Source organism: Cynocephalus volans, chromosome 2 (assembly GCF_027409185.1).
Source record: "Cynocephalus volans isolate mCynVol1 chromosome 2, mCynVol1.pri, whole genome shotgun sequence".
Taxonomy (NCBI): domain Eukaryota; kingdom Metazoa; phylum Chordata; class Mammalia; order Dermoptera; family Cynocephalidae; genus Cynocephalus; species Cynocephalus volans.
Genome location: NC_084461.1, coordinates 227,124,883 through 227,149,746, shown reverse-complemented (window position 1 = coordinate 227,149,746; position 24,864 = coordinate 227,124,883). Strand labels below are relative to the sequence as shown.

General features: G+C 39.0%; 1 protein-coding gene and 1 pseudogene across 1 annotated transcript in view; one reads left to right on the top strand and one right to left on the bottom strand.

Annotated features, from left to right (window-relative positions):
- Positions 1 to 1,728: 1,728 nt before the first annotated feature.
- GLUD1 (glutamate dehydrogenase 1) overlaps positions 1,729 to 24,864 on the bottom strand; it is a 38,138-nt gene continuing 15,002 nt past the window's right edge. The window contains exons 2-13 of the mRNA XM_063085455.1: positions 22,789 to 22,869; positions 20,748 to 20,803; positions 19,602 to 19,665; positions 17,845 to 17,939; positions 12,362 to 12,541; positions 11,470 to 11,607; positions 10,528 to 10,665; positions 10,032 to 10,112; positions 9,030 to 9,153; positions 8,106 to 8,197; positions 4,095 to 4,157; positions 1,729 to 3,111 (exon numbers count right to left, since the gene is read on the bottom strand). Of these exons, the coding sequence (XP_062941525.1) occupies positions 2,992 to 3,111; positions 4,095 to 4,157; positions 8,106 to 8,197; positions 9,030 to 9,153; positions 10,032 to 10,112; positions 10,528 to 10,665; positions 11,470 to 11,607; positions 12,362 to 12,541; positions 17,845 to 17,939; positions 19,602 to 19,665; positions 20,748 to 20,803; positions 22,789 to 22,869 (1,232 nt within the window). The 3' untranslated portion in view covers positions 1,729 to 2,991. The remainder of the gene's footprint in view (positions 3,112 to 4,094; positions 4,158 to 8,105; positions 8,198 to 9,029; positions 9,154 to 10,031; positions 10,113 to 10,527; positions 10,666 to 11,469; positions 11,608 to 12,361; positions 12,542 to 17,844; positions 17,940 to 19,601; positions 19,666 to 20,747; positions 20,804 to 22,788; positions 22,870 to 24,864) is intronic.
- LOC134369510 (heterogeneous nuclear ribonucleoprotein A1-like) lies at positions 21,273 to 22,180 on the top strand (annotated as a pseudogene).

Genomic DNA, 24,864 nt, shown 5'->3' with positions numbered 1-24,864 from the left:
GCAGAAGGTCCACAGATAGTTTTCTTCACATGCCATTCTTTGACTGCCTTAATAGGCTGAAAAAGCCTGCCAGACTTTGAAAAAAAAGTGAATCACCAATCTTACTAGTTGAACTGCCAAAACAAAACAAAAAAAACCCAACAACAAAAAAATCATTCACCTCCCTAAACTTAATCAGGTCAATTAGAATACATTCTGGTGCAGGGGTTCCATAAGCCAACAGAGTTAAGTATTCTTTAGGTGCTATATTAGTCATCTATGGGTATTTCAAAAGGAATTAGAGTATTATATGTGAGTTTTAAGAAGAATTATAAATAAGTAAGATTTCAGTTAAGCCAAAAGGAGTAACTGACCAGAATTTTCTAACTTAAACCTGTGGCTCACTTGGGAGAGCGTGGTGCTGACAACACCAAATCAAGGGTTAAGATCCCCTAACCAGTCACCTTTAAAAAAAAAAAAAAAAAAAAAGCACTAAAAATTACTTGGTGTTAAGCATTAGAGCCTCTTCCCCAAGAACAGCCATTGATTTTGCTTAATAAAACAACACTCAGTTTCTGGTCAAGATGGCAGAATAGACGGTCCCCAGCGTCATCCTCTCCCACAAATCAACCAATTTACAACTATTAAAAAGCAACAACAACAACAAAAGCAACAACAGCCAAGTTGGGGCAGCTAGAACTTGGGGGAAGAGGAGGAGAGACCTATGGAGTGCATGAAGGCAGGAAAAGCCATGATGAGAGAAAGAAAGGATTGCTCCTACCATTTTGAGCCCCAGCTGCTTCCAGGCTTGCCCTGGTGAGCATGCAGAGCAAGAGCTGGCAAAAGCCGCAGCTGTGCCCTTCATATGAAGTTACTTGGAGGTGGCAGGGGAGAAAAGGGCATTGGTGACCCCCAGGACAGCAAGACCACTAATAGGGTTCCCATGGACCCACACAGAAGTGGGGAGCCACAACTGAAAAAAGGAATCACTCAGAGGCAGGTGAGTCATCGTCAAGGGACTAGTACACAGCCTGTCCCACGGGAAGTGTTTGGACTATAGGCAGTGGGGGAGACGGGCCCACTGGGGAAACACTGGGGCACAGCATGGACAACTGATCTGCCCTCCAATCAGCACTCCGTGTAGATTGGTCAGGAATATAGAACTGCAGGGGGAGCAGTTTGCTGAAAAGACTCAGGTCAGGACCAGAGTTTCAACACAACCCAGGTATACCAGACTCAGAAGTACCTACAAAGTCAGACATTAAAACCTGAGCTGCACAAAAAGCCTTCCCCAGGGAATCAGCAGCAAAGCAGCAATTTAGCTGAACAAGGCTCAAGTGCTGGTCCCCACAGTAATTTCCCCCATTTTAGAAGTAAACAAAGGACAACAAATTAGTTTCAGTGCAGAGTTTAAGTAGTGGAAACAGTGAATAATCCAACACAGAACTGAAAGAAAAAGCAAAATACCCACAGACCAGAGACCAAGTTTGATATTATTTAGTAAAGGTATATGCTAACATACTGATTTGATCAGTACACGTCAATGTTGAACCCGAAAAATATGTATGATTATGATTCAATTAAAAAAAAAAAAAAAAAAAAACAAACCTCAAAAGAATTTCAGAATAATATTTGAGCACAATACAGTGTAAGGAAATGTTACATAGGTGGTTGTTATGAAAATTTCAGAAACCCAAGTGTAGTTTTATCATTCTATCAAATATAAAAACACAGGCAAGAAACATAAGCTTTGGAAAAGGTAGACTTTTAATAACTGCTTTTATCACCAGGTAAAGTCATGCAGTTACAAAGTAGTTAGAAATTTTTGAAAGGGTATTATTGTTAAAAAAAAAAAAAAAAAAGCTCATTCTTACATAAATAATATCTAGTACTTCATGGGACACTACTGTTCAAAAGGGCCTGGCCAAATAACTCCCAAACAAAACACTCAAACCCATAGTTGTTTTCCAGCCTACTGTTAAGGAAGCTGGGTGCCTGGATGTAAAGCCTCTGAAAGAAGAGGAGTCAGGCCAGGTCAGGGCCAGTGGCAATACTCAGGCAGACAGACTCCAAACAGGGAGCCTGAGGGTTTTTTTCTGGGACACTCTACTTGAATTATTGTTCAATTAGTCAACACAATAGATATTCAAAAGAGAAGAATTAATTAACATGATAAGGAGGTTACTGCGTTCTTTGGACTATGTGTCATAATTACAGTTAGCAAATTTCAGGCAGTCTTAACAAAAATAGCCTCCATCATTTGCAGGTATGAAGATAACTTAATTCTCCATCAGGCTTTTTATTTTTGCTGGACAACAATACATGACTGAGAAGCTATAAATGATACTGTATTATGTTATAAAAATACTAGCTTTTTTCATTATGTTTATAGGTATTCACTGCTTGAGTCAAGGTTAGGCTTGTTAAGTGATTAAAGGCAATTTTAATACAGCAGCATGTACTTATTTAACTCCAAAGAATAAAATGTATAAAGAAAAAACGGCTTTTATTTTTGTTTGCAACCTGTAAAATTGAGTTATTCTGCTGATGTAAAATACCAGTTACTCACTGTGGATCTTGCCACTTTCTGAAAATGCCACACGTCTATTACTAAATGTGTCAAAGTTACAGCCTGTCTCAGATTTGTCCAGAGCAAAAGCAGCAAGTAACTGACTGCTCATGACTGTGCCTTCCCTCTCAACAGCACTGACTGTGTCGGGAAGAGCCACGGAGCAAGGTAGCACAGCCATTTGGAAGAGACTTTTTATTTAAAGGCAAAATACCCAAATGGCTCTCTGGCATAGGTGATTTCTACTTTCACACTCATCAGCTTGTACATGATCCTCTAACCTTAATTTCTTTCTTCTTAAGGGGCAGATTTGGACTGACTTGTTGAGAATGGTGTCTATATCTAATGAGTCATGAGAGAGAGATCTCTGTGGTTACATGTAAACTTGTGATAGGTCTGCAGAAGTTACAGGTGAAGACAGTAGTGAGGAAGTCAAGATCCATCTATGTGAAGGTCACACCGGCTTCACTGTACACTTTGAAGACTTTCTCTATGGCATTGACATAGGCAGCTGTTCTCAGGTCCAATCCCAGGTTATACTTCATGGCCGTACGCATAATTTGCTGAAATGAAGAAGATGCAGTGAAGACCCCTCAAATAGCCAGGCCATGAACACACAAAGCACATATGAGCCTGGTGCGAGTTACCCTGTCACCATTTCAGTGCAGGACTTTGGCAGCCAAAGATAAACTACTCTGGCAGTAGAATAACCTCTAGGCAGGAATTAATAAGCAATTATTATCTAGGCAGCAGTAAGAAACTGCCCTTTAGAATTTTAGATGCAGACTGCCTCTGTGCCTGGTAGACATCCTGTTATCTGGAATGAGTTCATTTGATATACTTTGTGATTATTTACAAGAACTAAGAATGGGTGATGAAAATGTTCTAGAATTACATAGTGGTGATGGCTACACAGCCTTGTGAGTATACGAAAGGCTACTGAATTGTATACTTTGAATTTATACTACGCCAATTATATCTCAATAAAACAACAAAAACTCTAAGTACCATCTTCTTCATCAATATGTTTATGGTATTTCAACTTAAATCCAAGTAGACAAAATCTGAACTTAAGGAGAAATTAGGAAAACTGGACTCAAACTGTGTTTAAGGGCTTGAAATAGGGATCAAGTAGTCAAAAACAACAGCAACCAAAAAACCAAAAAAAACCCCAAAACCACAAACACATCACCTTTTACTTAACCAAACTCTATAGTAAGGTAGCTTCCTACAGCTATAATAGAGAGGCACACTGAGCTGCAACGCAGTTTGGCTGACCACTTGATATTTAGCTAACTGCCAACATCGCTCCCTCCTAACTCAGCATTATTATGTATTTCCGAAGCCTGGTAAACATATTTGAAGACTCTGAAAACGCTGCTCATCATTTGAGACTAAAAAAGCATGTGCTTTGCTACACACAAATGGGGACATTTAACAGATTGCTATCTTCTATCACTACACACACAATCTGGCAGCTAAGATAACATGTTTGAGTTGTACTTCATGTAACCAGCAGAAAGGCAAACAGCATCTGTATACATACCCTGGCAGAACGCTCCATTGTGTAAGCTAAGCCAGAGTGCACGATGTCTTTCTCAGATGCACCCTGTTAGGAAACAAATATTCACGAAATAAGATCATGGTAAAATGATGAACATAAAAAAATATGGACCGAGAAAAATGAGCAGCACCCTTGGCTTGTCTAAGATGCAGACTCACGAAAGCAGCAGGTAACACTGCCCGTGTCATGGTGCATTCACCTCACTTCCCACATGAACAGAGACAGCACACAGGCCTGGAAAAAAATCTGGTTAATTTCAGTAGTACCTCTGGGTAGCATCCTGCTTGTATATTTGATAGTACCACCAACTTTTAAAGCTGGAGGATCTTAGCAGCTCTTTAATTTCACTGATGAGGAAACTGAGGACCAAAGAAATTGGCCAAAGTTACAGGTAGCTATTTTTAGAGCTGGGATATAACCCAGGGCCTCCCATCACAAAGTCAGCATATGCCACTTATCTCCACACAAGTCAATTTGTTTCAACAGATTCCTCTGTGTAATTTGTTTCTTGAAATGCTTTCTAAAAAATTTAAGTACTATATGCTACCACTCCTAATGTGATATATATCGCTATAAAACACGTATCCTGACTTTCCAGATAAAAACTTAAAGTGGGTCACCAACAAAAATTATCTGTGCTGCATATCATCTAATTCATACTGTATTCATTTAGGAAAGTGTATTTCCATACCATGTATTAATCAAGAAATATCTAGGTTAAACTTTGTTTTGTTCTATCAAGTTAGAAAGAGGAAACAAACCTACTTTGCAGGCAGAATACTGCTGTTTCTTTTATTTGCCAAACATTTACTGAGTACTTTCTATGAGCCAGGCATTCTTCCAAGTACTGGGATACAGCAGATGACAAAATAATAAAAATTCTGTTATAATGGAGTTTATTTTCTAGTGGGAGGAGATCGCATATGTATGGATTTAATTTTATTTATTTATTTATTTATTTATTTTTATTTATTTTTTTTTTAAAGATGACCGGTAAGGGGATCTCAACCCTTGGCTTGGTATTGTCAGCACCACGCTCAGCCAGTGAGCAAACCGGCCATCCCTATATAGGATCCGAACCTGTGGCCTTGGTGTTATCAGCACGGCACTCTACCGAGTAAGCCACGGGCTGGCCTAACATATGTATGGTTTTTAAATCATAAGGCTAAGTAGATCACCAAAGTTTTGATCTAAATAGAAAAGTGGTGCAGGGACTGAGGCCTTCCAATGTTAAGCGGGTGGAGAGACAAAGAGGTACCAGCAAAAGGCAATGAGAAGGAAAGGCTAGTGAGGCAGGAAGAAAACCAGGAGAATGTGGTGTGCTGGAAGCTAAGAGAAGAATTTCAAGAGGGGAGTGACAAGAGCTGCTGATAGGTCAAGTAAGAAGAGGACTGAAAAATGACCATTGGACTTGGCAATGGTGATGTCACTGGTTACCTTGACAAAGACAGTTTTGGTAGAGTAGGTTCAAGTGCAGAAGAACTGGAGGTGGGGTATATACAACTCTTTCAAGGAGGTTTGCTGTAAAGAAGTAGAAATGGTAATAACCAGAAAAGGAAGTGGGACTAAGATTTGTTTTTCTTTTTTTTTTTAAAAAGATGACCAGTAAGGGGATCTCAACCCTTGGCTTGGTGTTGTCAGCACCACACTCAGGCAGTGAGCAAACCGGCCATCCGTACATGGGATCCGAACCCGGGGCCTTGGTGTTATCAGCACCGCACTCTCCCGAGTGAGCCATGGGCCAGCCCCAAGATTTGTTTTTTAAAACAGCATTTGGTACACTGAGAAGAAGGACTCGATGGAGGGAAAGCTGATGATGTGGGAGAGAAAGGACAAGACTTGTGAGAACAGTGTATTTGAGAAGGTGAGGACAGGCCACCCAATCCCCAGAACAAGAACTGGGCTTAGGTGGAAGTACAAAGAGCTGATCTACAATGAGAGGAGAGATGACACAGGGCAGGTAGATACCAAGAGCTGGGTAGATGTGGAAGTTCTCAAGACTGCTTCAATGTTCTCCGTGAACAGATACCAGGTCATGAGCCAGAGTGCAGGGGGTTGAGAAGAGGAGAAAATATGATATAATCCCTCACGAGAGGAAGACCATGACTGGAACAAGGAAAAGTAGTATTACAGCTCAGAGAGCGCACCTGAGGTTAGTTAGTGTTCAGGATGTGAACTGTCAGCAGGGCCTCCAGCTACAGTGGTAAATGCATGGAAGAGGCAGAGATCTGGGATTCACTCAGGACTTAGGTGTTAACAAGGAGGTATGAAGAAGCAAAAGAAAAGCAAGAAGTGACTGTAATAATGGAACATGGAATTTTATATCAGATAAGGAAAGAAGTGAGGACATTAGGCAGGATGAGGGATAGTGAAAACATGCTAGGGTCAGTGATGTCGTGCCAAAGCAGGGCCGGGTAGAGTAACACGAGGGAAGGAACTGGAAGAAACTGGGTTTTCAACTGACTCCATCACAGGGCTCCCTGTAGCAAGTAACTCAGTAAGAGGTGAGAAAAAGCACCAAAGTCTAAAATTACGAGCACTGGAAGCATGTAAAAATTGGGAGGCCAATACATTGGGCAAAGACTCTTTTAAAAAGGACTCAAAGTCATTCACAGCTCTGTCTTCCTAACTAGCTGGTTGTCTTCTTTCTGTGCTTGCTCTGGAGGGTTCACTCTGCATGACTGCCACGTACCAGACACATGCTGGGCAACGGGGCGATCAGATGGAGGAGCATGCAGCCCCTACAACTGTGGGGAGGTGGCGGCAGCAGCAGCAAGCCCTTCCGATGCACTGGAAGAAACTTGGGATGGAAGTATGTATGAAGTTCTGGCACCCAGAGCAGACTTCCAGAGAAAGCCACAGAGTTGTGGATTATACTTAAGCAAGGGGGAGGTCAGGTAAATGGTCAGAGCATTCCAGACTGAGGGACCAGAGCTAACAGAGACATGGCTCAGGGAAAGAGGAAGGTTTATGAGGGGAACAGGTAGTATCGACAGTAGGCAGCGAAAGCATCTTTTCTCCTTCAGAATAGAACCCTTAACTTGTTCCCATGAGGAAACATAGTCTTAATGGATTTTCCATAATTGGAAGTTTAATAAGATATAACTTAGCCATTCCTCTGCCATTGGACTGTTAAATCAAACCTAATTAAAAACTGACTGCAGATAGTTTAAATGACATCATCATGCGTGAAGTTTTTCCTCTCCTTTTGAATTATTTTCTTAGGATAGTTCCCAAAGGGGAGGTTCCTACAGTGTACCAAAGGGCCAGAGAATTTTAACAACTCTTTAAATTTTCCAAAGAATTGAACCAATATGCATTTTTTTTTTTTTTTTTTGTGGCTGGCTGGTGTGCTCTAACTGAAATAACCAGCAAGCCCACCAATCTGCACTTTCGTCAGAATAAAGTACAACTGTTTTACCAGATATGGTGAGTATAACATCCATTGCTTTTGCTAATTTAACGCTAAAAAAACCCCTTATTTTAATTTGTACTTCTTTAACAGTGAGGTTAAACATTTTTTTTTTAGGCTATGCTAAGACTTTATTGTTCTTTTGTCATTTACTGGTAAAGAAATTCTCTTTGCAATGTGTATGCATTATTAATACATCCTGTCAACAATTATTTAATACAAGATACCTTTTGTAATCTGTTTTCTTTAAACTTCTCATTGTGTCCATATAGTATTTTCAAAGTTTCATGTAGTTTAATCTGTTTTATTTTCAAAAGCAAAGAACCTCTATTTATTTAAAATTTGTCACCAGTCACTAGATTCTTACTTCATTTTCAGAACTTAACGAAAGGGGAAGGTACAAAGCCCACACAAGTCATACAATTACTGTCATGCTGATTACTACCCCTCAACTCAACCCATCTACCTGGCTGCAGACTGAAGCACAGAGCAGGGAGGCTGTGTCAAGTACAACTCTGGAGTTACCACATTCGTTCCCCACAAGAAGTGTAACAAGATTTCTAATCCTCTACAACACTCACCGATATCCTGTCCTGGAACTCTGCTGTGGGTACAATGGGAATAGTTCCACCATGCTTTCCAAATTTTCTTTCTAAACTCTCTTGAACAGACACTATAAAAAGCCAAGAGATCAAGATAAGATACTGCTAGTAGAAAAAAAAATGAAGTAGAACTAAAAGTAGTCACAAACCATATCCATAACCCGAAAATTGATAGAGTTTTAGAAACCTTCAACTTGACATAAAGGGTTAACCATTTAAAACTGTTAACAAGGAATAAAACACTTTGCCAAATTCCTATATAATGTGAATTTAGGTCACTGTTCTGTTTCCATAACACCCATCACCAGGGTTTTTCCTTGGCTCTATTAAAAAGAAAATGTTGAGGGGAAAAGAAACAGAAATAGATGGAACACTTCACCCAGATTCTCAGAGTGGGATAAGTACAGAAGCTCAGCTGGAGGTCTTGTTCTTATTTCAGCGTGATGAGAAATTCTACTCTAACTGTGGAGCTTACTCTAGTCAACGAAAAACAAGTATTCTCAACAGAAGATTAAAAAAAACTCTTACACTAGGTAAGCCTTTATTAAGGGCAACCAGAGATCAAAATGGATGAATTTTGATCTTGAACTTCAACAGCAAAGTTCATGTTTTAAAAATAAGACTTTTATAACATTACTAACTTGTAGATTATGTCCTGGGAAAATTACATCACAGAATAAAAATCTGAATATATTTGAGGGAGTTAATACATTGAATACTGATGAAGATACTATATATATTTTTGGTGTAAACCTCATGGAGAGCATAATACAGATTTGTTTTCTGACTAAATTCTTTAGGATTAGTCCTCTTAAAGGAAAAGTCCTCTTAAGTGTATGCTTTTTCCAGCCTTTTATCTGGCCCTAAAGATTATTTTTGGAGAACAAGAGCATCGGAACTCACTGAGTAAGTGGTAGTTAGAATCCCTTTCATATTTGAAGGTCAAACGGCCGTAGCTGACATGATTTAGATTCTTTAGCCACTCAAAGTAAGATACTGTCACTCCTCCAGCATTCAAGTAGAGATCCTATACACAAAAACATGACAGGAAGACACCAAAGAAATCAGTAGGTGATGGTTTTAGTAAAAGCTTAAAATGAGCATAAGAATCAATTTCAATACCAAGGCAGACTAAGCTTCACACTTCCCAAATATTATCTTAGATGGCATTAGGAATTTACACTTAATTTAACAAACCCTCTTCTAAGTTTTTTGCTACTTAGGAAAAACATAATTTTGGGCTTATTAATCAATGAGTACTTGATCAACTTTGGTGAGAGCCTCTTCTCCACCAAAAGGTCTCAGACTATGTTTGCCCATCAACCACTGGATTGGACTGCCCATAGGGCGTCTCACCACAGGATTAGCATTCTTTCTCCCACTACCTGAGGGCAGCTTATTTCAGTTACATTAAATTTCTTAAGTGTTTTCAGCAGAGGGAATTCTTCAAAATACATCCCAAGTCCACATTAACTTCCAATAACCTGTTAGTATAGACCTCTGCTTATCCACTACAGAACCTGAGCATGTGTGTTCCTTGTATTAACTTTCTGAGTAAAGCAGGAAGGGACACTTGAAATGCGCAAGGTTAGGAACATACAGAAAAACCAAGAGTTTATGTTAGAGTGATATTTCTAGCACAACAGAAGTTTATATTACTAGACTCTTGGAAGGCTAAATACATACTCAGGAAAGAGTGTGAAGTTGGAATAAATGTTCAGGTCAAAGTGAAAAGTGATAGGCTTATTAGACTAATGCTTCTACTATATTTTCTTAAAAGCAAAATAAAGATGAAGAATTCACTATAACTTGAGAAACTAATAATTTCTCTCTGCCCTCAATTCCTTGCAAAAGATGATTATGATTCCAAGTTCATATAAAACCTGACGAACATGGATGACTTACTGGAATAACCATAATGTTCCTTTCCAGGAAAATCTTATCAGCTTCTGGAGTTGTTGGCCCATTGGCACCTTCAGCAATGATCTGCAAGACAGTCAGGAACATACAGAAATACTGATAATACCATCAAACCCCTTCCACTGAGGGCAATTTGCATATATGGGTAGGGGGACTGTATGTAGAAGCATAATTTCAGTTAAAATTAACCTAATAAAGGTTATTTTGCTCTACAAAGCGTATTCACCTATTTCCCTAGTTTCGTTAACTTCTTCTTAGAAGTTAGGTTTAAGAGAAAACCCAGAGTTGCACAACTCTGTGAATATACTAAAAGCCATTAAATTGTATACTTTAAGTGGACAAATATGGTATGTGAATCATATGCCAATAAATGTGTTAAAAAAAGAAAAGCCCAATCAGACTTTTTTATGAACCTCCCCCTCCCCCCATGTAACTGCACATTGACAATGTTGAATTTAGTTTCTATAATGCTTCCTTTCACCTTGGCTTTGACTCTGGGTGCGTTGGATTTGGTCAACTGCTTCTCGCTGGCAGCAGGGATCAGTATGTCACAGTCAGCCTCCAAGATGCTTCCTTCATAGATCTTTGCCTTTGGGAAGCCCAAAATCGATCCATGTTGCTGTAATTCATTGAAAATCAGAATTAATGGCTGCATCAGAATTTAAATGTTTATGCTCAGTGCCTACAACACAGAATGAGCAATATCAAAAAAAAAAAAAAAAAAAAAAAAGGAATGGAAATAGATTTAAATAACATTTATTTCAACTTTACAAGGTTTAAGGTGGTCAAACTGTTCAGATATTAGATTAACATACTGTGATATTGTGAGATATATCCTTGGAATCTCCAGTGATAAGAGTGTCTTTTTGTACGCTAATGAGCTGAATGACAGTTGGCAGGCCCTTAGGCAGCTTCAGGACCAGGGCTGGTCACCAGCAAAACCAAGGCAAGACTAGAAGGTTGGGACTATCAGCCCCATCCCCCAACCTCTGGGTAGGGGAGAGGGGCTGAAGGTTAAGTTGACCACCAGCGGCCAATGATTTAATCAATCATGCCTATTTAATGAAGCTTCCACAAAAAACCAAGTGGCCTGGGTTCAGAGAACTTCCAGATAGGGATTTATAGCTGGTCAGTCAGAAGTTCCAGGGGCCTGGACTTGTGACTGGCATCTACAGTAGAGTCTTGGGAACTGTACCCTCGACCTGTGTGATGTGACTCTATCTCCAGGTAGATACTGTCATAATAGATTTATTTGAATTAAAGGATACCCAACTGGTATCTTCTGCAGAATCCATTGATTGCTTGCTGGTAGAGAGAAATCTCCAGACATGTGTTCATACAAGTCTCTCTTCTACGTTGGTTGTTGCTGACAATAAGTACAGGAAAAGCACTTTATGGTTTTTCTATATATTCTCAGACGTACCAATTTGAAGTCTTCTAGTTCCTTTGGGTCAATACCATCTGGATTCCATATGCTCCCATCAGATTCAGAAACACCAACACATTTAGCACCAAAGCGATGTAAATATCTCATAGAGTGGAGGCCTACATTACCAAATCCCTGTGAAAAACAATTATGTATGACATAAAAATCAAAGACCTGGTACAGATAGTAAGAATCATATTTTGACCAATGTAAATCAACATTCTGTTAGTTTAGAAGCAATTCTCAAAAAACTTTTGTCAAAAGAAACAATGTACTAAATGGCTTTTCTTCAACAATAGAATTCTATGTTCAAGGGGAACTAAAGCCTTGTTATGTGTGATAATGAGTCCTGGGGACATTCAGTGAGGTACAGACTTCTTGGCTTATTAAGAAATGGCAGTGGCATCGCCCACACGACCAGGTCCTCAGTCCCCGAAGGCCACATGTCCTAATGGTTGTAAAAAGATATGTCACTAATTTGGAGATGTACGAATTCTATTGTAAAGTAATGTTCAATTTAATTTAGATTCCCCTAAACAAAATACACGTTAACACATCTGACAAGCTTGGGTCAATGTGCAAACCTTCCTGTGTACCCAAAACAGTCTTAGAAAATTATGTTAAGAGACCTCCCCTTCCGGATACAATTTCAAGTTTAAATATTGACAAAAAGAAGTTGGTGGTAGTTCTGTATATGTGTCGGAGAGATATATAAATTAGTTCTAGTCACATGAAACATACCAAGGTTCAAAAAATAAAAAAATGTACCACTCTGAAAAAATCCACTCTAAATTTAAAAGATTCAAAAGAATCAAATTCTAAAATTGCAAATCTAAAAACACTTAAAAACTTACTTTATATACCGGTCATTAACACTTTTTTTTTTTACCTGAACAACAAATGTTTTATCTCCAAACCCTGGTGTCATTCCTAAAATGCTCATGTAAGAAGCTTCATTGATGAAGTTTTCTATCCCATGGAAAACACCACGACCAGTAGCAGAGATGCGTCCATGGATGCCTCCTTGACTGATGGGTTTGCCAGTAACGCAGGCATGTGCATTAATATCCTGTAAGAGGGAGTCATAATTCAAAGAATGAAATGTCAAGTCCAATTTCTATGATGAACCAAATAATGAATTAAAGTCAAAGCACAGTCTCAACTAAAAATATGCTCATTAGGAGTATGTGTGGGTGTAAGTGTGTGAGTGCACGCACGCGAGTATGCGTGTGTTTAAGGTTCACTTTCATCAGTAGGGACAAGCCTCTCACTTTTTCAGTTTTCTGTTCCTAGAAAATATATAATAAGTAGATGGGAGAAACAAAGTTTAGGAATTTAGCATCAAGAAAGTACAAATAACAATATCACAAAAGTTGAGATAGTTTGGCTTAAAGCTATTATTCCTTCAACAAATATTTAATTAAGTCCTATTAAGTCAGGGTACACCTTCCACCCATAAGTATCTTAAAATATTCCATAAGACTTGAGCGTGGCACCAAAACGGAGCCTGAGACAGGAAGAGGAATGACAATTTTCTTGGATGGGAAGACTATTGCAAAGATCTCTGCCAAACTAATTTAGAAATTCAATAAAATGCTACTTCTTAAAAGGAACTTTAAAAGATGATACTCAAGTTCATCTAAAAGAGTAGATTAACAAAAGTATTTAAGAAATTTAAGAAAAAAAACAATTAAGTAAGGAGGTTTGCAGGGCAATTTGGAACATCAATTAAAATAAACATATCCATTACCTAGAAATTCTACATTCAAGAATTCAATTTTTTGTATATTTAGTATGCTATTTGGGATTTAAAAAAAACAAAAGGGTATGTGTGGGTGAGACACAGAGGCCCATGCCTGTGTATGAGAAGAATACCTTTGGTGGCTGTGGTTAGCTCTGTGAAGTAAAGAGGTAGGTTAACCATCTTCATTGCCCACCTTCTGTCCTCTTTGAACTAAGGATGTGTATGTATTATTGTTCAAAAACGAGTATAATTAGAAAAAAATGGGGCTGGGGAGGGCTTCCCTTCCAAGGCATCAAACATACTATAAACATGGCAATCAGAACACTGTGGAATACGCACATCCATTAGTGGAACAGGAGAAACTAGATAGTCTTATTATATATTGGAAATCAAAATAAAATGAAGTGTTTTAAATCAATGGCAAAAGTATGGACTATTCAATAAACTTGTTGAGGCAATTTGCTACCCATGTCAAATAAGATCAAATGCTTCAATTCACACCATCCTCCTAATTCCACAGCAATATGTTCCAGCTGGGTGTATTGAAAAATGCCCTGATCTTTATCTATATTGTTTAAATATTTTTATAGAGAGAACTTGGAATTGTATTACTTATATAATTACCAACAAAAAGAATGAAAGCCAGTTTAAAAAAAAAAAAAAAAGCAGTCTAGTAAAGTGATTTATAGAATGCGTAGTTTTCCCACACTTTTCTTTCATGAATAATTAGCACTCATGAATACAGAATTGCAAACTTAATGCCAAATGCTTTTAAACAGTGAAAATGCAAATGCCGGAGCTGAAGGAAATACTGTCTGAGGTCAGGCTTGGTGCCAACTGCCAGGCTCCCCAGCATACCTAATGCTCCCAGAAGCCAGGGGGAAAACACACTCTCCTACTAACCCTGCACTTCTAGGTGGGGCTAGACAACAGGAGCAGTCTAGAAACGAGTGTTCAAAAATATGGCCTCCTTGCCTCAGGCCATGATTTTGGATTTCCTATCACTTAAGAAAGGAAAGTCTTTTACCACTAAGTATAGTCCAAGGTTTAGTGCGCAGTGCTTCAAAACTTTCTTTTGCTGCCATCATTGTAAATGAACTACAAATAACAATATACTGCCTGCTAGCTGCACTATAAGTAATCTAGTGTCTTGCTTAAAAAGAAGATGACAACATACCCAGAGCTCATTTAGCACAAACAGGTGACAGAAGGAAAAGTGTCCTTTTTGGGAATGGCAGTCAAAACCAAAATTCTTTGAAGTGTCTCATACTGCTCCTGTTTTATTTCAAAGGATTTGTATAATTTACCTGATATAATACTTATATATTTTTGTGCTTACTAAGGGCTGTGTACTGTTCTAAGTGCACTAGATTATTATTCATCTAATCTGCCTAACAATCTCATGAAGATACTATTATTTTCATTTTACATATGAGGAAACTGAGTCATAGAGACTCCCAGGTCACAGAGCTGGTGGGTGAAGGAGCCAGGACTGGAATCCAGGCACTCTGCCCACACAACCACAGTGTGATGCCATCTTAGGAAATGCACCTGACTTCTACTTTCCTTCTCTTCTCCAAGGCCCATCTTTCCACTAGGGCCCTTAAAAGAAAAATTCCCCGGCCTTTATTCGCTTGGAGGACTTCTCTATCCTGCCTTTCTCTTGCATCATCTCTCTCGCACCAATTCTGTGGCCCATAGTCAACAAACACGCCAAACAACAAACCTTTTTCTTCGCGCAACAGCCACCTTTCAAGCTGTCTTTTCTCTGCTTCTCTCCAGTGCCATTTTTCTTAGGCAGAGGCTTCACTTCATGCCCTACTTTGCTCTCTTCACACCCCCTCGCAGCCTGGCTCCGATCTCACTACTCCATGGTCAAATGCAGTTGCTGAATTTGGTCTCTTTGCAGAAACTCCCTCCCTCAACATCCATACCACTGAATTCTCAGTACTCCCGTTCTTTTAGAACTGACTGCTGCTTTCCTCCTAGATCACTCTTTTATCAGTCCATTTCCCTCCACCTTTACTGACCTCACCCTAAGCCAGGCCAATTGCTTCTTCTGGGCCCCTGTCATAGTCTCCTGTCCTCCACAATCCTGTTCTCCACCACACAGAGAGGGAGGCTTAAAATGCACACGCAGCTGTGGCACACACCTGCTTACAGTGAGCTCTTCAGTGGCTTCCTTCTGTTTTCAGGACAAAGACCAAAGTCCATACTGTCACCTACCAGACCTGACCCTCCTCTACTGGCCCTTCTTACCCTCTTTTCCCACTCTCAAAGCTGGCTACAACAGTTGTCCTTTAGCCGCTGAAGTTCACCTCTCTTCTGCACTTCAGCACCTTCACCCAGGCTTCCTTCTGCCCCAAACACATGCCCCTGTCCCTTCTCCTATCCATGTCCACTCATCCTTCAGAGTGTAGACCAGAAGGTTACATCTCCATGGAGGCCTTTTCTGATCTTCCCTCCGAAGACTTGGTGGGCCCTGTTTTTCCTTCTCATAGTACCAGAACTTCTAGCGTTTATCCCAGTTGTAGTGAATACCTTGCTTGCACTTGGCTTTGCATGTGGTAGGTGTGAAATGTCTCTTGCAATTCCATTTCTCTTCCTCCTCTGTGTTTCTGTTTTTCAAGGTCTGATCCCTTTTAGGAACATATAATTGTTTTTTCTTCATGTTCTGTTCAGTGACTCTACCTCTCTGCTCAGTCCACAGACTCAGTCCTCCTGGTTCTCTCCCACTCAACCATGTCCCTTTCCTTGATCCCTCACATCCAAACCAATCTCGTTAAGTCTCTCTGTCACGTACCTCACATGTGCCAGTGCTTCTCCCCAGCTCTATGGATCTTGGGACAGGTGCTGACACCATGTAAGAGGTGATTTAATAGGGCTAGCACAGCCTGACACTGCTACCAGCCTACTCTCTCCTAAGGTGGAGTTGGCAGCAAAGGCTCTCCACTGACTATCAAGCAAAATATCAACACAAGGGCTCGGTATTTTTGTCCTGGTCCACTTACTTCACCTTCAGACAATCTGAGCTCTACTGTTTCTCCTTATCCCCGACCCTCCAAATGTTCAAATTCTACCCATTTTTAAGGTCTATCCAAATATCTCTTCCACCTTCTTTCAGAAACCATAACTCTCTGCCCTTGTAGTACACTATTTCCATAACTTATCTGCTTATGTGTCTTAGCTCCTCTTTAAATGAAAGCTCGAGAAAAAAGTAAGTAAAAGCACAACCCATGTTCATTGCATATACGCTTTAATAGAGAAATATGGATGAGCCTGGAGACACTTACGTTGAGAGAAATAAGCAAAGCACAGAGGGATAAATACCGCATGTATTCACTTATATGTGGGAGCTGAGAGAGAAAGAAGGAAGGAAAGATCACAGTAGTGCGTTGGACTTGCAGAGGGAGAGAACATTCCTTGGGCTACAAAATGGAGTGGGGGGCAGAGGGAGAGGGAGGTTGGTGGTAATTGGGTGGGGGACACGGGGTACAAATGTAATTTGTGGTAATGAGTATGCTGCCACTATGAATCTGGCTCTCACATCATGGGCAGGAGGGGTGACAATCAGCTTTGTAGCACATGAATATTTAATTAAAAAAAAAAAAGAAGTAGAACCACAAAAAAGAAAAAAAAAAAAAAAAGAAAACTGATTGGGAAATATTGAGCTTTTTGTCAACTTTCAGACTTTTTACAAATGACCTTCGACTCTATGTTCAACAAAACCACTTGCATTTTTCACACACAGAAATAAGATACCTTTAAAGATTTTCCTTTCTCATTTAGGTCTTTATTCCACCTGAAAATGATTTTGTGTATGTTACAAGGTGGGATTATAAATTTATTTGTATCCCCATATCATGATGTTGACTATAATTAGTGATAATAAAGGTAATTATAACTTGGATAATGATACATATTATGCATTCTAGGTTTCAGTTATTCATCTTACTACTTTATATATATTAATTAATCCTTAAAAGAAACCTCTCTGGAAACCATGCCATCATTATTCCCACTCTACAGATGAGGAAACTGAGGTACATAGATGTAAACTAACTGTTCAAGGTTACAAAGCTGGTAAATGCACGTCTGAGAACTGGATGCAAGCATCTGGCTCCAGATAACACAGCTCCTCTCAGTTGGATAATCACTCAGAGCCATTTATTTTAAAAACCTATCCTTTGCTCACTGATCTGCAATAAATATCATGTCCATATAAAGAGAGTCTATTTCTCAGCTCTCTTTTCTGTTCCACTGATATATTTTTCTTTTCTTGCACTGATATAATTCTGTCTTAATTACTATACCTATGACAAATACTATGATTAAGAAAAGTTTGACAACTCTGTCATTCTTCTTTAATAGTACCTTGACTATTCTTGGTTCTTTGTATTTTCAATTTTTTTTTTTTTTTTTTTTTGGTTAACTAATGTCAGAAAAATACATTTTTAAAAATGTGGGAAAAAATAGAGAAATAGAAGCAAAATAGTATGCATATCAAAATTATGCTTAATGGGGAGGAGAAAAGCCCAGTGATTCTTGACTTCTCTTGTAATCAGTTGAATTATTACTTCTTGCAGGCAGCAAATGCAGAAGTCTCAGGGCTCCTAGTGGGTACTCACATAGTGCCCTATGGTGCTGGCATAGGTGTCAGCGATCCAGGACATCTCCCGCTCGCCCGTGCTCATATCTGGGGCAGGCACATCAATGCCTGGACCTGGGGGCACAGGGAAAAGGCAGTGTGACAGTTTTTAAGATAAAGAAGATCTCTTTAATTTTCTATAAAAACAAAGTCACCATGGCTAGAGAACTTTAGATTTCATTTAGGTATCTAATCAAAGTCATAAAAATACTCATTAAACGTTTCACTACAAAACTTAGGATGGACACGTTACATAGTAATTTCTCCCACTGGCATTTGCTTGCTGTATGTTTGGAAGGTGGCTATGCCTACCTCCTATGCTAAAAAATTTTCTGGGCCTAGATGTCAGTTTAGCTGCATCATAGGTTAATGAGGCTTCTGCATACAGCAAATAAATCAAATTACTAGCATTTAAGCTTTGCTCTCAGTATTCCAATGAATCACTTTTTCTTATCAAAATTGATAAAATTAAGCTAGAGGCACTCCAGAGACGGGCAATAAATATGACTGAATAAAATCTAAAACCATTCAAGACTATTAAATATATTTGAGATTTAGGCTAAGAGGAAGTATGATATAAAAAATTATGAAAGTTATCAACACACTGAACATGACTTCAATTCAACATACTGCAGAATCAGTAGGATTCCTGTAAATGTGAAGGAGGTAGTTAACTGACGAGAACTTCTGTTAACATGCTTCTTATGTGCAATGATGCAAAAGAAAACACCAAGGTCCAGGGTTCGAGATCCCTGTACTGGCCAGCCACCAAAAAAAAAAAAAGACGTACAAGTAAAGTTCATGGTAGTATTGGTTATGAGGCACACCAAGAACCGAAACAGTTTCAAATTATGAAAAATAAACCAAATCTAGTAAAGTTCTCGTGTTAAATTTCATAATAGGGATAGCTTAATTTCATAGGAACTTGTCTATGGTGGGGGAAATATAGCAAGAAAATCACAAGTGCAAGAAAGCAGAGAAAAAGTAGACTTTACTTCTTTAGTAAGCCTTTTTTTTGTTTAACTATGCAAATAGGGCAGGCATTCTATTAAGTAATTTTATTATTTTATTCAAACATATTAGAACTCTACTAGACCAAGAAATATATAGAAAGACTTAAAAGGCTTGAAAATTAAACAGTAAATGGCAAATATTTATACATCACAGAAAAGAATATTCCTATCTCACACAAAAGAACTTACAAACACAGAGAATAGGTAGTAAGATACAAAAACATCAAGCAAATGAAGGTTAGTATCCTTGGAAATTTAGCATGTTTGTCAAAACTTCCTATAGAAAACACTAGGAGCCTCAGGAATCCTCAGAAAGAGAAAGTGCCTCGCTGCCTATTCCCAGTGTTTTGAAGGGACAGCTATCACTATTTAAAACCTCCAGTTCCAAAGGGCATCAGACTTTTCACTGCTTCGATAACAACAGGATTTCCATGGTAAAAATTGCTTTTCACATCTAAAGCCCTTACAAAGTCTATGCAGGAGCAGAGGTGAAGGAGACCCCTCCTTGGTGTTCACACTGCACCACACTGCACTTGAACTTTTCCATTAGAGATGTGCCACAAACAGGCCCAGGTATGTTCACTAGACCTATCACAGAACCCAGTTTCTCAAAGTAAAAGGGCAACTCTACTTAGGCACATATAAATAAAAGCAGTAGTTTAATTTAAGATAATTAATTTTTCGGTGTTTCAATTTATATGGAAACCTACATGGCAATACATACCAATAAAACCCTTCTTTGCTAGCTCCATGGTGAATCTCCTGGTGATCCTTTCCAATTCACTATCCTGTTAAGGAAAAAACAAAAACAAAAAACAATGAAAAAATTTTTGACATAAAAATCACACGGGGAGATAACAGTTATATTTTCTATTAATAGGATATTTTCTTATATGTTCTCATGTAATCCTCAGAACAGCTCACAATGTAGGTATTTCCACTGTGAAGATGAGAAAAGGAATAAGAAATCAGGTTATAAAAACAAGAGAGTAGAACTAGGGCTCAAATTCCAGTTCCTCTTTGTATTAATCCCCCACTTAAAAAAAGATTAATCTTAATTAAGACTAACTGGAAAATGATGTATTAATATGAACCCTATGAGCTATTCCTATGGTATATTTTCATTTAAATGATAATTTTTTAGGGCCGGCCCATGGCTCACTTGGAGTGTGGTGCTGATAACACCAAGGCCACAGGTTTGGATCCCTATATAGGGGATGGCTGGTTAGCTCACTTCAGAGAGCGTGGTGCTGACAACACCAAGTCAAGGCTTAAAATCCCCTTACTGGTCATCATTAAAAAAAAAAAAAAAATTTTTTTTTTTTTGGTGGCTGACCAGTATAGGGATCAAACCCTTGACTTTGGTGTTATCAGCACCATGCTCTAACCAACTGAGCAAACTAGCCAGCCTTAAATGATTAATTTTAAAGACAACAAAATCCTATGTTTTCATCATGTTTGTACACAGATCATTAATTTAATACTATGTAAAACGTGTAACAAGTTTTAATAACTTGGAACTGAAAGGATAAATAATAAGATTTTTATTGGATTAGTTAAAACATTTGTCACTAGAACAAGATCCTGACATTAAAAACCTCAGATCATAGTAACTTTTAAACATGGATGTAAGTGCCCAATAATATGAAGGTATTAATTACTTTTAATCAAGTAAGAAAATGAAAAAGACTGTTGACACTAAGCAGGTGATCTTCTACATGACAAAACACTCAATGAGTTAATTATTTCTGTGTTTTTCCATTCCGTGTGAAAAGTAATGGGGACCAGGAATCTCACCGGTATGGGGGATACACAGTAATTCAAGTCCTTTGTAAATGCTCAAATGCACAAAGAATACTTTGATACTTACAGTGTAGCTTTTGGGATTGATCTTAACACCAGCTTTAGCACCCCCAAATGGCACATCTGAAAGAGAAGGCTGAAAGTTATTATTCCATATAATGGTTAAAAAAATAACGAGGTAGAAAGTACCACACAATATTACAAAAATGTGTGACACTTTACGCTTTAATTTCAGAAAAATTCAAGACATAAACCCACAATGATCTCTTCTAAATCATATTTTAAATAAAATTTTATTGAACAAAAATTACAAGGCTAAGCAAGTTATAATGTATATTTAATCAGTGCTTTTTACTACTTCTCAAAGACAACACCCTATTTATTTTCCTTCTACTACTACAACTTGGTCTTATTCACAGAGTATAGAGAGTGATTTAAAACAAAGATCTTCACTTCAAAAAATCTAATTAGTGCCTATAAAAAAAAAACCCACTTAAAAAAAAGAATAAATCTTAATTAGGACTAATTGAACTTTCTGTCTGTGGACGCCACCGAGGACTCATTGTTAAAGTCTCTCTTCCCACTGCCATCATGTGAGTCGGAGTCCGCTAAAAAGCCCCAAAAGCTGCGGAAGACGTTCATCAGAGGGATGAACTTTGAAAACAATTGGTGAGTCTCAGGAGCCACATCTGAGCAATGGGGCATGCTCACAGACTGTGTGGTAATGAAAGCACCAAGCGCTCCAGGGGCTTTGGGTTTGTCACCTATACCACTGGGAGGAAATGTATGCAGCCACAAATGCAAGGTCGTATAAGGTGGACGTAAGATATGTGGAACCAAAGAGGGCTGTCTGAAGAGAGGACTCTCAAAGACCAGATACCCACTTACCTGTGAAAAAGATCTTTGCTGGTGGCATTAAAGAAGACACTGAAGAACATCACCTGAGAGATTACTTTGAACAGTATGAAAAAACTGAAGTGACTGAAGTCATGACTGGCCAAGGCAGTGGCAAGAAGAGGGGCTTTGCTTTTGTAACCTTTGACAACCATGACTCCATGGATAAGACTGTCATTCAGAAATACCACACTGTAAATGGCCACAGCTGAGAAGTAAAGAGAGCCCTGTCGAAGCAAGAGATGGCTACTAGTGCTTCATCCAGCCAAAGAGGTCGAAGTGGTTCTGGAAACTTTGGCGGTGGTCGTGGAAGGTGGTTTTGGTGGCTTTGGTGGCAGCTGTGGTGGTGGTGGATGTGATGGCCGTGGGGATAGCTATAATGGATTTGGTAGTGATGAAAGCAATTTTGAAGGTGGTGGAAGCTACAATGATTTTGGTGATTACAACAATCAATCTTCAAATTTTGGGCACATGAAAGGAAGACACTTTGGAGGCAGAAGTTCTGGGCCCTGTGGTGGTGGAGGCCAATACTTTGCCAAACCATGAAACCAAGGTGGCTACGGTAGTTCCTGCAGCAGCCGTAGCTATGGCAGTGGCAGGTTTTAATTAACTTCCAGGAAACAAAGCTTAGCAGAAGAGAGCCAGAGTGACAGGGAAGCTACAGTTTACAACAGATGTGTGAACTCAACCAGGCACAGTGGTGGCAGGGCCTAGCTGCTACAAAGAAGACATGTTGCAGACAATACTCATGTGTATAGGCAAAAGACTCCAGGACTGTATTTGTGACTAATTGTGTAACAGGTTACTTTAGTTTCCATTTTGAGGCAAGTGTAAAGCATTCCAACAAAGGGCTTTAATGTAGATTCTTTTTTGTACCCACGCTCTTTGCTAAATGTAATTGTCTGATCATGACACTGAATAAATGGGTCTCTTAAAAAAAAAAAAAAAAAGACTAAATGAAAAATGATGTAAGCCTTAAGGAGTGCAACTTTATTTATTTATTTTTTTTAAAAAAGATGACCGGTAAGGGGATCTTAAGCCTTGACTTGGTGTTGTCAGCACCACACTCACCCAAGCGAGCCACGGGCTGGCCCTAAAGAGTGCAACTTTAAAAAAAATCAGTTCTGATAAGGTATATTTCTATAGCATGTAAATAAGTAAACAAACATATTTCCCCAAAGAGTTATTAGGTAGCAACAAAGGTGATCACTTACCAACCACTGCACACTTGTATGTCATCAGAGAGGCCAAAGCTTTTACTTCATCTACACTCACATCAGTGCTGTAACGGATACCTGGTGGTGTTTAATATATGGGGGGGGGGTGGAGGTGAGAAAGAAGAGGCCATATTTAGAACAAACTTCTGGTAAGATTCCAAAAAAAAGCAAAAAGCTACAGATTGAAAATGTCCACACTTTTACAATTTACACCCAAGCTATTTCCAAGAACACCTGAAGTAGCTTATGTGTCAGAATACCACAAAAAGTCAATATAAAAAGTCAGAAGGAAAAGCTGCTAATTAGATACCCAGATAGAGCTACAGAATGAGCCTGAATTTGGTTTAAGTGACCTGATAGCTAAGAGAAGAGTGGTGCTGATATTCAGCGTTGGCTTCCTGGTACGAGTAGATGGGTTCTTAGGGATTCACAGATGAGTAAGATCTACTCCCTGCCCTTAAGGAACTTACAACTCAGTGGGAAATAACAGTTAACTATGATTTCACAAGACAAACATTACCTTTGAATGAATGCTTTTTATACTTTCCAGAAGGCAACTAACTCAATGAAGGCTTTTTAATTTTCCTTTTTCTTTTTGGTTTGGGTGATTTGGTAGCAGGAAGTTTGAGAACTCTGCTCTCTGACAGTACATAAACACGAGCAAATGGACAGTCACCAGGTTTGACAGATCCAACTTGAACACTTGATGTCTAAATAGAGGTTTTGGCTTCAAAAATGTATACCTAAACAGATCCTCACCTGTTTGTCCCCTGACCCACTGCCAGCTTCTTTCAACCAGAGATGAGAAAACCATTTCCCCTTCCTGGGGATCAGCGATTCCCTTTACATTTTCTGCAAGGAGGGGTGGTGGCCAAGCAGACAGGTATCTGAGTCCTAATGCCCGAGTGTGTAGAAGCCACTAGGTGTTTGGTAGAGGGGACATGGAAAGTGGGGGTGTCCACTACTTTGGCTTTGGGGGTCTTGATCAATCACTGTTCCAACTTTTGCAGGGTTAAGCCATCTTCCTTCTCTATCGTCCATTACTTCTCAACCCCAAGGAAGAAGGCCTGAGTGGGGGCCGATGTTCGACTACGCACTGCTTGGGGTTCCCTAACACTGTGTGTACTTGTGTGTAAAGGATCCCCAGATTCAGCTGCAGCATTTTTTCTACCTTCCCTCTCTCAACAGATTCAGCATCCCTTGAGGGACTAGGTACAATCTCCACTGAGAGTCACGGGTAAGTAATGGGAGCCCCAGGGACATTTTAAGCCTAAATATTAACGATATGTTTTAAGAGAATTTTATTTGTTGTGTACATGACCATAAGGAGCAAATTTTGAAGCTGAACACATTAGGGTACTTCAAAAAAGTTCAGGGAAACATTCATTTTATCTTTTATTTCTACTTTTCTATGAACTTTTTGAAGTTCCCTTATATTTCTTTGGTTTACTGGAAAAATAAGAAAATGATTAAACTTAGGAGAGCAAGCCCTCAGATCTATATCTAGCACAGAATGGGTTGTCAAATTTACTTGTGAAACAGGCTGGCCGATTAGCTCAGTTGGTTAGAGCACGGCCTCAACACAAAGGTCACAGGTTTGGATCCCCACACTAGCCAGCTGCCAAAAATAAACAATTAATTTAAAAAACCATTTGTGAAATAATTATTAAAATTTTAGAATGTGAAACGACAGGCACCTTTTCTAGCATACAGCAGATATAGGTACAGCTTGCTCCCCTATTTTGTTCAGGACTCTGTTAAAAACTTTCTTCATTCTGAGAGGCCCTCCTTGACCACCCTATTTAAAACAGCACGTCTTCCTCACTCCCACTCTCTAACCCTTCCTACCTTACTTGTTTCTTCATAGAAACAAGTAAGCATTTATTATTACTCATCTCATATCACACATCTGTTTACTGTCTGGCTTCCTCACCTGGCGAGTTAGCACCATGAGGACAGACTTTGTTTTGTTCACTGCTTTAATTCCTGGTGCCTATCATAGAAAATGGCATGTATTAGGCACTCAAACACATGCTGAATAAATATGTGAACATTTCTTGATTGAAGGAAGAA